Below are 13,435 nucleotides of genomic sequence, written 5' to 3'. Positions count from 1 at the left end.
TTCTTGCAGGGGTTTAATGCCATATTTTAAGAAGTAAAATCATAGCGAATTTGGAAAAAAAAAAACCCTTCAAACTAAATAATTTCACAGGAGGGACCTAACCAAAACAGAAATCTAATAAGTTTTTGGGTTTTTTTAAACAAATGGCTTCAGGAGGAAATAATTATATACCAAGTTCAGCATGCTAGCAAAGGTCCTGACCTCCAACACTGTCTGTTAATCTTTAATACTTTTTAGTCTTTATTTCTGAAATTCAGTATTTTTCTTCTTACCACAAGGAATTTTAAGTTCTTTAAACAGATTATTTTAATTTTGACAGAAATGCACACTAGAAATTTCCAATCACTGGTCTCTAGGAAATATGTATCATAGTCACCTTTGGTCCAGGAGGCCCCCAAACAGATGCTCCAGGTACACCAGGGGGTCCTGTCTCTCCACGATCACCCTGTTATAAAATGGAATAATTAGACTTAAACAGACAGTTTGACTTTCTGAACTAAAAATATCTACAGTATAGATCCACCAGGAAAACAAGTAATACTGTAAAAAAATATTTAAATCAACATATTGTTCTTATGAAAGCTGGTCTAAGTTTAATGTTTTAAATAACTATTGGCTGTTAAATAACTGTATTTTACTTTTCTTCATTTTAATTAATTTTTTTGTCTGGCTTACAATCCAATGGAATAAGAAGAGCACATATTATTTCAATATCCTTATAGTTCATTCACAGCAATACTTACAAAATATTGTAACAGGAAGTTAATGATTCAAAGTAAAAATTTTGAAAATACTCATGGTTAGAATCACCCGGACAACTTTAGTCTAGCTTATCAGTGCTCATGCATAACTATAAGTAATTATATCTTTCACTATTCTTTTTCTTCTTGAGACTACTGTGTCATTTAGGATAGATGATAGAAATATTTCTCCTTTCCGTTTGTTAAGTCTCTAAGCATCAGATGCTTGAGAAATTTTTACACTGCATAAGCTTCATAAATTTTTAAATAAAATACAAAGAGAAGGGTTACCATGGAAGAACAAGCTTACTTTTGGTCCAGCTTGGCCTTGTAGTCCTGTAGGACCAGTCATTCCTTTGGATCCTTTTTCTCCAGGGTCACCCTGAAGAAAACAAACTTTTTTTTCAATCACAGCAAAGATTCATTCACAGCTGCAGCTACACGAATAGCCCAAACCACAACAATAATTATTAATCCATAGAGACATTTAGATGTTCCACTCCAACTGAAATCCTGCTCATTCCTAGAATGTGACCCAAATTTCCTAAATTATATGAAATGGCAGATAAAAGTTGTCTCTCTACTAATGCATCTTTCTAGACTTTTAATTTCATATTAAGATATCTAACTATTCTCCTAATTTCTCCTAGCTTCTCTCTATCAACACATTAAGCTAATCTGTCACTCTGAACTATAATGACAATTCTCTACAGAATTTTTAGGAAATCTCTACCACCCTATTAACTTTAGGCTCTGCGTTTAGAGTCTGATTTTGCTGCACTTGTTCAGGCTACACAACACATTGCTCTCTCTCTTCAATCCTTTTAAATCATCAACTAAAATAGAGTGGGTACTTATGATACAATGAATGAAAAAGTAGCCCAGAATCCAAACTCTTACAAAAGTCTGTAGTATTTCCCCAGCATGCACATCAAGTCATACCTTTTGACCCGGAAGTCCTTTGCCAGGGGGTCCTTCTGGGCCTCTTGGACCTTCATCTCCCTTTTCCCCCTAACAGAGAATAAATGATTAATTACCTTTCATGTAGTTAATTTTAGTGATAGAGTTATGAGAAACAGTGCTGTCATAAATACTTTCCCCCAAAATGTCAGTAAATATCTGGGTTTTTTTTTTTTCCTACAAAGAATAAAGTATTCTGTCTCTTAAAGCCTTGCAATCTCCTACATTCATATTCCTTATTTTCACAGACATTTGTAATAGTGCCATTTGCAACTGCATCAATCTTTTGTAGGAAGGATTCCATTCATATACTTATAAGAGGAAGAGAAATGCTTGCAAACTTAATAAAAAATATCTTGATGGACCAATTCTGAGAAGTAATTTTAGACCAATATATAGCCAGTGGTCAATCCAGGCTGAAAATATTTGCCAGGAACATTACATTAAATAACTCAAAAACAGCCCACACAAAACATTCTGTTAAGGAACATTATCTACAAAATATTTATGCATAATCCAAGCCAGAGTAGTGTAACCTACAGGACACCTGTAGGTTATTCAGAGAGTGAAAGCTAGATTAAAATGAGGTTAAAATCCATTTCTGATTTGAATTGTTGATGGAAGTGACACTACAGAGCCTGTTGTTGATAGGCATCAGTCTGGATCCCACTATAGTGAGACATTGTCACACCTGCAAACAACTGCTGTAATATCACCATGCTGCTTACTGCAGGCATCCAGCTGTTCTGTGCACTGCCCTGAATACCCAGGGTAGCTGCTCAGTACTACTACTTTTACCTTCAGTGGCTTACAACAGGGAAAGTGGCAGCACAGAATTAATCATCAGAGTAAAGGCAATATGCAAGAGAAAAAACCAAAAACCCAGCATGACCATCTGTAACTTTAATCCAACATTTACTCCTAATGCTGATGCACTTCTGATACACTTGAATCTTACTTTTTGAGCAGTGGATGATAGAAATTTTAAAAATATAATTAAGTAGCAACAGAAATGCTACTTGCCACAGTGGAAGGCTTACTGCTTCAGGCTGGAGCTCATCTGACTGGTAGTTCTACTTTTAGGTGACAAAAATGTGAAGTTGCCATCTAAATAGATATTTGTTACTATTCAAATATTTTCTGATTTAAAGTCCGCAGTCAAAAACGCTGATTTGCTTACTCCAAATTATGTTTAGTTTATCAATTCTGCATATCAGCCAGCTGCTACCCTCTTGTAAGAGCTGCACAGTAGCTGTCTGGAGGCACCTGGATTCTCAGCAGCAGTTAAAAATACAAAGCACTGACTTTTGCTTACTCACAGTTCATTCATTTTGGAAAGAGTACAATTAAAAGCTTTCATTTAATTTGCTGTAAATTTACTATTTTGGGCACTCTGCTTTGCACCCCTCTAAATTACTGTCCACCATTTTGAATACATGCTTCTTTTTCCAAATGTGGTGGAGTTTCTCCTAGATCCTCAGCGTTTCCCTTGACAACAAACAGCCCTGGGTTCAGCTGTTTGCGCGGATTCCTGCACCACAGCTGACAGCTGCAGCCACAGCTCAGCACCCTGTGAGATGCCTTAAGTCCCACTGATGCAGCATTACTTCTCAGTGTCAGGAAAGACCTGAACAGGCCACGAGGAACAGGCTAAAGACATGAGCTATCTGCTCTCCAAGAAGATTGTGACACATAACAGTAGCCAACTGCCCACAAAAGCCAGGGCTGCTTGCCTGCAGCTCAGTTGCTCATTCAGGTGGTAACCACTGTTAGCAGAGTTTGTTGGACACATCTCACCCAGTCCCTCATCCCTGGCAAAAGTATTGGCATATGCTTTCCTCAACGTGAGCTCCACTGCAAACCTGCAAATAATCTGTTTTTCCTTCATCACCCTTTTTGTACACCTTTTACATGTGGTAAAATATATTTCCTTACCTTTTTCCCTATCGATCCTTTCTCTCCCTTCACCCCCTTCTCTCCTGGGGTTCCTGGTAAACCTGAATCTCCCTTAAAGAAGAAAAAATTGTTACGTCTGCCTATTTAAAAAAATAATTTATTCTGTAAAATGGATCCAACAGTTTGTGAAAATATTAATTAAGGATAAACAATATTTTTCCTTAAATAAAGGTTGTTATTTCCAGTAAGTTAAATACTCTATAGAGACACTAATTTTTAATACCCATAAAGTAAGTATTAGAAATTTCTCTCCAAGTTCCCCACCTACTTCTTAAATCTTCGACCTGTATTAAATAAATTTGTATTTATTCAGTGAATAAAACCATGACTGAATGCTGTTTGTTATTCTGTGCACAATAATAATGTTATATGAATGTAATTTACTTGCTAAGTCAAACATCTGGGACTTAAAGTATGGTCAACCAAAAATGTCCAGTAATTGACTGGACACTAAACCCTCATCATTTGTACAAACTGACCAAGGCATTACTTTTAACATTTATCAGAGTTGAAAAAATTCATAGGAAGCAGTCCTGCCAAGCATTTCTTTCATGATCCAAGAAAAAAATAATTAAAAACAAGATGTCTGTGCCACCTTACCTGATTTTGGAAGCCCCACTTAAGTCATTCAAGGTATGGTTAACAGTCTTCAAAAACTTCAAAGCCAATGCTTTAAGTTTTTTACATCTCTTACAACACACAGGCAGTAAAACTGACAACGCTGTTGTCACACAGACTGTCTTTTTTTTTCTCATCAGAAAAAATAGGGGGAGAGAGTTAGCAACCTTTCTAACAGGCACTGGAAAGGCCTCACTAGTTTAGGAAAGATTAGGGGAAAACTTTGTTCCAGTTAAGGTAGTGGCAATGCTTTTATGACACTCACTAAAATTCCTTCTTATTTTGACCACAGTTAATTTATACCAAAAAATCTACTCGGTTTATCAGCAATCAGTGGAAGAATTAAAAGACCATATAAAGAAAAATTAAAAATAAAAGCAGGCTCACTTTAAGCCCTGTTGTACTATTTCCTGGACGTCCTGGTTCTCCTTTTTGTCCACGTTCACCTGGTTCACCCTAGCAACAAAAAGTCTTTAGTTTAATAGAGAAACAGTTTAGCTTCATTGACTACTTGCACAATTTAATTAGCTGCTTACACATAGAGGTGGATCTGATGGCATTCCACAATTCTGTGATCCTAAATGGTCAAGTTTTCAACTGGGAAATTATGTTTTTTAAAATCCCCTGTAACTTGCAGGACTGCATCTATTTTATTTAACCCTGCAGTGGGCACAAAGTCGAAGTGAATCACTCCAACTTTATTCCTTATGCTTCAATACATTTTATTTTTTACTTTACAGGACTATATCAAAAACTCTTTGGTCCCTAAATAAAAAATGAGTCCAAATAAAGAAAAATCAGAGGTCCTGCTTAAAAGAAAGTTTTAGCCTCATAATTTTTTCTTCCTGTTAAATAGATAGGAATTCCATTTTTCAATTTTGCTTTATCACCTGAAGAGAACTGGCCTACCACATAACATGTTTCACAGGTACCTATTTTTCTCTACATTAATATTAAATATTGCTGCTTTAACTACTGCTTACATGCCAAAATTATACCCAGAAGAGAATCACTGGTTTTCTCATGCTTTTTCTACAGTGACTATTATCTTCCTTTCATAAATCAAGGTTTATTACCTATATTAAAATAATATATTATTATATTATTTATTACTAAGCACACTTCTAATTTACAGTTCATCAGTTCATTCCACTTGGTCTTGTAATATTTCAGCAATTCCCCTTTCCTCATCTGACAGTGTTCACCTGACACTGTACCACTAGAGGCCTGGGCTTTGACAGCAGTAATTGTTTTCCTCACTTTTGTGTTCTCTTCCTACTTTCCCTCCTTTCGCAGTGCAGGGTCAGTTAAGTACACTTCAGCTCTTTTTTCTGTCCCAGTCCTTCTGTCTTTGGTTTTGGTTCTTTCTCACGATGACCATAGAAGGCTGAAGGCCAGGCTGAAGGTGTGGTGGGATTAGCCTGAAATCTCAAAATCATCACTGAGCTAAAGCTAAACTGTTTGGTAAAATTATTTACTTGAACACAGCATATATTTGGCACCAAACTCATTGGACACAAAGATGTCTGAAAGATCCTCTGCTTAAAAATATGTGTTCCTTTAGAAACAGAAATTCATATTCACAAAGGCTAAGCAGGCAGAAGCCACATGTTCCATTTGGGGAAGATCTTGATAACATGGATGTCTTTCCCTCTAAGATTCAAAAGGATTTATTATCTCCCATAAAGTTACATTTTCTTATCATCAAATGCATTTTTAAAAAGCCTGGAAAAGATACTTACTGTTTTGTGACAGTGCTGCTTTTAAAAAACAATGTCTGAACCATTACCTTTGGTCCTGGCCAACCATAACCTTCAGAGCCTTTTGGCCCAGGGATTCCTGGGGGACCCTGTACACCCTATAAAGCAAAACAAGTGAGTTTTAGTGCATTACACTCTTCAGCATCTGAAAATCACCACATGTCCATCTTTCAGTTAATAACAATTTTATCTTATCTTTATAAGAAATCTTCCTTCCAAAATTAACAGAACCCAGAAGATCTTTTGGGATGTTTCCATTTATTCAACTGCTAAAGGGTGTGTTCAAGTTTCAAAGAGCTTTACATTCAGAATTGGTAGGTACTTAGCCTTGTAAAATTCTTATGTATAATATATCACCACCAAAGCAACGCTATCTGATTTACCTCCTATGCAAATTATTATGCAGATTAAACCAAATTTACATTTGCTTGATTCTAAGACCATTCAAATCAGTCAAAATCAGTTGTGTTCACAAGCTTTGCTTAAAAACTAGTTTGATACTTTTGAAATTGAAAAATCACTATGAGATTTTTAATGTCTTTACATTAAAATTAGAGCTCTGTTAAAATATAAAATGAAAACTTTATGCAAATGCTCATTACATGTCCAAAACATAGACTTACCTGGCTTCCTTGAAGACCTGCTCCTGGTGGTCCTGGTGGGCCCTGTGGTCCTACCTGGCCTTGGTCACCCTACAGAAAAGATATTCCCAAGAACTAAATTGCAATAGTCCGTGCTATCTGATTAACATATTTAAACTAAACACAGAGTAGCAGTTCTCAAGCTGTATTATCTTGAAGTCTGCTGCTTCTATTTGAATTAAATGTGCTTGGAATATCTGGATCTCTGCCTATGAAAACTGATCTAACAAAAATACTGCCCCTTCTTCCCTACAAACTTTACCTTGTTTATAATATTAGATGATCACACCTGTAATTTTATTATTAGAAGGATCCATAGCTCATCTTTACATACTGAGATTGATTTTAAAGATTTTCTTGCACAGAAATATAGACAGTTTCTTGCACAACACGCAGAAGAAAAACTCACAAATGTAAATACAGCAGCTGCAGAGTATATCAAAAACCTAAAAATATCAGCGTGTTTCTTTGCCTGTTCCAGGCCCATTAGATTCGATGACTCAAGGATTTTTCAATTTAATATTTATTTTAAAATTAAAATATTTTAACTAGAATATTTCTGGAATTATTTTAGGAGGAAAAAAAAGTACATTTCTTCCCTCGTATTCCCAGCTGCATAGAATACAGTCCTTAGTGCTGTAAGTTAACATTAACAGGCTCAGCTAATTGTATTGATGGAGCTGCATGGAACAGTGCAACACAGCTGCTCATATTCAGGTAAAATATATTTATATATAAATATAATTCATTATAGATACAATTACAAATATACTCTATGCCTCACCTTGTCACCTTTGACTTGTTCACCTTTTCGTCCAGAAGGACCACGAACACCGGGAGAGCCTTTTTCACCCTAGAAATTGATGACAGTTTTGAAACTTGTATTTAGGAACTTATAAAGATCACCATCTTAGACAAAGTGGTCATCACAATGTGTATAATGAGGAAAAAAGTATTCCTTTACAAACAAACTAGAAAAATAATCAATGGAATTACCAAATTAGAGAAAATATATTGGTTGCAATTCATAACATACTTCATCTGCATTCGTGTTTTTGAACATAGGACTTCAAAAGGAGAAAATTGAATACTAGGAGGAAGGAAGTAACATTTTGGAAACATGATAATATGCACCCTAGTTGGAGAGATCGGTTCAGAACTGAGTGCAAGGTTGTGACTGATGCCTTTTCCATAAAAGGAAGAAAAATCTTTGCTTAGTAATTCAAGGCTCTAGAGAATCTTGAAGCCACTAAAATAGAGGGATGTATTTTGATGGGAAACCCAGTTATGATTTATTAATAAATGTTTTATTGTTTGCACATATTTTTTAAAAAGTTGACATGTATTAATCTAGCAAATGCCCTAAATGAGATAACTGTCCACAGAGACTCATAAAACTCATCTTTCAGTTTCCCAAATGGTAAGGCAAAATGAAAGCACTTGTTGAATATCTTCTTCCAATACAGAACATAAATAGCTCAGTAGTTTCTTGGAAGACAATTTATCTCACTAATGCTATCAAGAGAAGTTCACTTATTAAACACATAAATAAGAGAATCATTAACTTACTACTGGTAGAGGGGACTGTACCTTTTTTTTGTAATTACCTGGATAGAATTTCTGAAATCAGTGGGATATTCTGGGAGCACAGTTCAGAAATCCAAGAACTATCAGTGGCCTTAAATAACTTAGACACTTAGAAAGTAATTTCCATAAAACTACCTTGTCTCCTTGAATGCCCTGTCCTGTTGAACCTTTTTCACCTGGTGAACCAGGAGGGCCAGGTGGTCCCTGAAAGAAAAAAAATATATTCAAACTATACCAGCAATTAAATTCTTAATAGAAATTTTGTGTAATTTACTAGTACAGGATTTTGCAACACTTACAACACTGGTAAGTCAAAATGCTTCCATAATATCTGACTGAGCCCAAGCAATTAAAATTAACTGTAGCAACCATTAGTTGGATTATTTGGAATAGAATAGGCCAATGCTGAATTAATGTGAATTACACAATTAATGTCTAAAGACTGTACTCTTACAACTCAAATCTGCAGATTTTTTAATAAAATAATTAGTATTACAGTGAAATGTATTCCCTATAATTTCACATGACTTCATGCTTTTCACAATAAAATTCATCAATTTGAACATATTTTTTACACATAATGACAGGTTATATAGGCAACACTAGAGAACGTTAATTTTGATTTAAACAAACACAGAAATAAATATTTTTCTAACACTTTCTGTCCTCTTGCAAAATTCAGCTAACTTTCAATTTTTAAAGCTAGGAAGTATTTTTTAAGGATGATGATTAAACAAAAAGTTTCCAAATATTTTTGTGAGAAAAATAGTCTTTCACAAATACAAAGTAGCTTTCAAAAATACTAGAATTAATCTAACACCCATCTACATTCGTGACTTCATAGGAACAAGAAAACCATACATTTTATACATTTCAGGAAGAAAAAGCAGCCATTGAGCATTAAATCAAGAGCTTGCCAAAGTCTGTAATTCAGAAAATAAAGATATAATTAAAAGCATGTAATTTTGGTCCTTTTTTAGACAATTTTTAAAGATTATCATCAACTTAAACAAGTAGGAGTACATATGTATATAAAAGCTCTTTCCAAAAGTGTCTTGGATGTGGTTTTATTCTGCTTGGATAAGCCACTACGAGCAACTATTGATGCATTGGGCTGGAATAGCTTGAGCTGCTCCAGACTAGGTACAAGGTGATTATGGAATCAGGAGCCAATACAGCTACTGACAATCAATTACACTCACAATTTTGTTGCATTTAAATTCCCAATGCATGTATCACTGACTTACAGGTAATCCTGGCTCACCAATTCCAGGAGGTCCTCGCAATCCAATTCTACCTTCTCGACCTTCAGCACCCTTGTGAAAAAGAAAATTAGAAAGTTCAGTCCTAATTCAGCTTGGTACTTTTGAAGAGCACAACATTTACACATAGATAATTTAATGGCATCACCACAAAGGCTTGAAATCTAATGTGCAACTTCTCCTAAAGGAAAAAAACCCATACATGATGTTTTAGAAACATTTGAAAGTACCTTTCTATTAATACTTGAAACACTAGATTGCATTCCATCATTCAAGACATAGGGGTAACTGCTTAAAATTGCAAAGCCTAAGAGATGACAGGGATGAGGGAGTTAACTCAGACTAAATTTGGCTGCAGTACCAAAGCAGGAATGCTCAGGTGTGAGGGATGCTCACTGTAGCCTCTATCAAGGTACTTGAATTGAAGCCAGCTTCAGTGGAATATGGGATTGCATGGGAACTCTAGGAGCTGTACAGTTTCTGCATCTTCAACCTAGAATGTGTCATAATCTGCACAATTTCTCCAGTTTACTGAGGACTGTGTGCTTCAAGGATAAGGGCACAGAGGATTTTTATTTTTCTATGAAAGAAAAAGAGACAGGGGATGCTATTTCTTCTCTATAAACTATTTCCCTTCTGGAAGGACCAAGTGTTGTTCCTTTTACAAGGCAAAATACTGGTTTCTGAGCTCATAAGCCCTCTATGTGTTGTGGGGTCTCCCCTACTGCACAGGAAATATGCAGGAATTCAATGAATGTACAAATTAGAGCACTAAAAGCAAAAAAGGATAAGTGTGTTAAATGGTGGCTTTTGGATCCAAAACATAGGGAAAACATGGCAGAAAGCTACACCAGAGACTCGGCACCAGAAATAGAGTGAGGTCTAGTTCTGCCCAGTTTACATTTCTTGTCTGACTCTGAGATGCAGGTCTCTGACAAAACTCTTGTAAACAAAGGTGTCATGCTTCCTATGCAGACACTTTTGTAGTTTCCCACGAGATCTGTCTGGTCAGCATAGGCAGACATGATTTTCCAAGATTGGATTACACCTTCTAGTCTTTTTGCAATAAAATGAGATGGAGGAATGAAATGCTGCACGAGAGAATCTTGTAAGAATATCTGTTCCCTAGTGAATGACAAGGCAAATCTCTCACTTGGCCACATATCACAGTGACTGAGATGCATTTCTATACCTTGAAGTGTGGATTACTTATTAGTGCAAGCATCTGCTAGTGATGCAGATTTATTAAAATTATCTCACACAGTGAGATAGCATTTTTTAAATAGCATTATTTATTACTTCTATCAATAGGATCATCACAAAATTCAAGAGTTGCTGGAAAAGCAGGTCTTTTATCTCTATCCTATGTGAATACAAAAGCCTGTCATTCAGTTTTACATTTAGGTGATAAAAGTTTGACTTGGTAAAACTGTAGATGAGAAATTTAATTTTAGAAAATGACTACCATAGCTTTAACAAACATATTTCTGAGAGTTACCTTGGGTCCTGGCTCTCCAATGCCAGGGGATCCTGCAGGACCATAGGGACCTGGAGGGCCTTGTTCTCCCTAGAGAGAAAAATTGGAAAGAAACTATTAGTATGAATAGAAGTTTAAGCAAATTCTGACAGAGTGTATTTCCAAAGCCTCATTTAGGGCTAGAGAAATACATTTTTAAAGTAATAAACAAAACAAAACAATCTAAATTTGTCTTGAAGAAATATGTTTAGATTAGAAGCAGGGCCAATATCCTGGCCATACAAGATATAATAACTTTATAAAGCCACTCTTTCATATGCATCATGAAAGATTAAAAAAAAAACAAAAAAAAACAACCTTTTTTTTGTCCTATCTTTGGTCCTGACTTCATCCAATATTTTCATGCTTCCACAGACTTTTCTTGATAGAAAGATGGCTATTTGGAAATGAAGCAGTGCTTAAGCTTCCAACATTGCACTCCAGGTTCTTGTCATTACAATAAATGCAAATACAGCATGACTGCTGTTCCTACTGCCATCTTTGACTGCAGCTCCTTCTTCTCATTCTCTCTTCTGTATACTGTGTTCCTAACAAAGTTAACAGAGCCACATAGTTATTAATTTTTTTTTTTTACCAAAATGTGTTTGTTTTGTGGGAAGGTGTTAAGTTTTTGGGATTGAAACTTTTATTTACTGATAAATGTTTTATGCTGAGTACTGCAACTTTTCAATGAGAATTTTGCACTTGAGAAGTCAATGGAAGTGTAAAAAATTACATTTCCTCAGAAAATCAATCAGGTTTTAATCAAAGAATGAAGCTAAGATGCAGAAATGGAAAGATATAGAAGAGGTAAATAAACAGACTATTCTTGAAGCTTAATTTATGATAACTATGCACTTGTAGTGCTACTGCTGCAGCTTTAGATGTAGAATAACATGGAATTTGATGCCCAGACTAAAATTCATTCCACTACAGAACAGTATAATAACTTGGAAATAGCTAGGAAATTTAAAACTTACTCAAAATGCAAGATTTGGTGGCACATGTTCATAATCTAATAAATTGATACAGCACTAGGAGAAGTTATGTCTTAAAAGGCACAAACAAAACTGCCATCACTCAGTGGAACAGCATATCTCCACACAGGACACTGACAGGGTATTAACAACATTGCTATTGTGTTCATGTGGATTCTGTGCATGCAACTATTGCAAAAATACAGAAGACAGCTAAAAGGTTGACTGTCTTCCTAGGTAGAACTTATTGCTTGTGTTTCCTAATAATAGTTTCATGAAACCTTCGGACCAGAGTCACAATTCAGCTAATCTGTATACAGATTATCATAAAAATGCAATTTTTACTGATATAAAGCCAATTGAAAATTTACCAGTTTTCCTCATACCTGTGTTTTTCCTGATGTGTTTGTCTGAAACTGATCAAACAACAACAACAATTCCTCAAAGATATTCCCATGTGTGCTTCTTACAGCCTGGTGCCTATGTAGTTTTGCCTTTCACCCCATAGACTTCCTTGCCTCAGCACCAACTTGGGCTTCAGTACCTTTCCACTTGACAAGCCACATTAACAGGTTCAGCCCCAAGCAGCTTCAGGGCCTGAAGCCAGTTTAGGATGGACAGGGATGGATCTACCCCCTGCAAGAGGCACCAGAGAGAGAAAGGAACAGGCACAGGCAGTATGCTGAGTATCAGCTGCTCCAGTTCACAATCCTTGTTTCTTCAATGGAGAAGGCAGACTGAAATTTCTGTCGTGCTAGGATGTATGAGCATGGTCCACAGAATAAATCCAAAAAATACGTGAAGTTGAAAATATATTTTTTAAAATATCCATCAGGTAAAAAAAAAAAAAAATCAGCTGTATACAGCACTACTATGCCCTGGGCACATTGCCACTCAGCACATTGCCTCCAGTTGATAAAACAAAACCTCTGAAATGGTGTAGGAACTTGTTGCATGCTGAAAAATGGTATTTGATAAATACAGGCTCATCTCTCAGCTGAAACAATAAGCCAACCCCCTCTATTGTGCTTGGAAAGTGCTCTCAATTTTTTTTTCCTGTCACCCAAAAGGACGTTGTATATCTTGTCTATGCTGACAGTTCCTGACAGATTTTCCCAAGGACAATAACTCTGAGGGATGTTTCCTATCACAAATAATTCACTTCTTTGCAAGTTCACCCACATGATAGAGCCATGCTTTGAATGCAGATGGGAGTCCTGCTGAAGTTAATATTTTTCCAAAAGCTATATTTTTTACCAGTGATAAAAATATTACAGAGTTTTCCTTTCAATAACTGGTGTCATGTGCCTTGCAAGAGCTGTTGCTGTAGGTATGGTATTGGCAGGTGCTGGGGCAGGGAGAGTAAGAAGTCTTGTGATAGAAGTCTGTAGGGTAGTATGAAAATGTTGTTCTGTGAA

General features: G+C 35.8%; 1 protein-coding gene across 1 annotated transcript in view; it reads right to left on the bottom strand.

Moving 5' to 3' along the window:
• COL28A1 (collagen type XXVIII alpha 1 chain) overlaps positions 1 to 13,435 on the bottom strand; it is a 58,224-nt gene that overhangs the window by 29,900 nt on the left and 14,889 nt on the right. The window contains exons 12-22 of the mRNA XM_041408585.1: positions 11,023 to 11,091; positions 9,510 to 9,578; positions 8,398 to 8,466; positions 7,460 to 7,528; positions 6,658 to 6,726; positions 6,064 to 6,132; positions 4,662 to 4,730; positions 3,636 to 3,707; positions 1,683 to 1,751; positions 1,051 to 1,122; positions 377 to 445 (exon numbers count right to left, since the gene is read on the bottom strand). Of these exons, the coding sequence (XP_041264519.1) occupies positions 377 to 445; positions 1,051 to 1,122; positions 1,683 to 1,751; positions 3,636 to 3,707; positions 4,662 to 4,730; positions 6,064 to 6,132; positions 6,658 to 6,726; positions 7,460 to 7,528; positions 8,398 to 8,466; positions 9,510 to 9,578; positions 11,023 to 11,091 (765 nt within the window). The remainder of the gene's footprint in view (positions 1 to 376; positions 446 to 1,050; positions 1,123 to 1,682; positions 1,752 to 3,635; positions 3,708 to 4,661; positions 4,731 to 6,063; positions 6,133 to 6,657; positions 6,727 to 7,459; positions 7,529 to 8,397; positions 8,467 to 9,509; positions 9,579 to 11,022; positions 11,092 to 13,435) is intronic.

This window comes from Onychostruthus taczanowskii, unplaced genomic scaffold (assembly GCF_017590055.1).
Source record: "Onychostruthus taczanowskii isolate IOZ18803 unplaced genomic scaffold, ASM1759005v1 scaffold3, whole genome shotgun sequence".
Taxonomy (NCBI): Eukaryota; Metazoa; Chordata; class Aves; order Passeriformes; family Passeridae; genus Onychostruthus; species Onychostruthus taczanowskii.
Note: the sequence above shows the minus strand (reverse complement) of the source record. Positions and strands in the feature narration are given on the sequence as shown.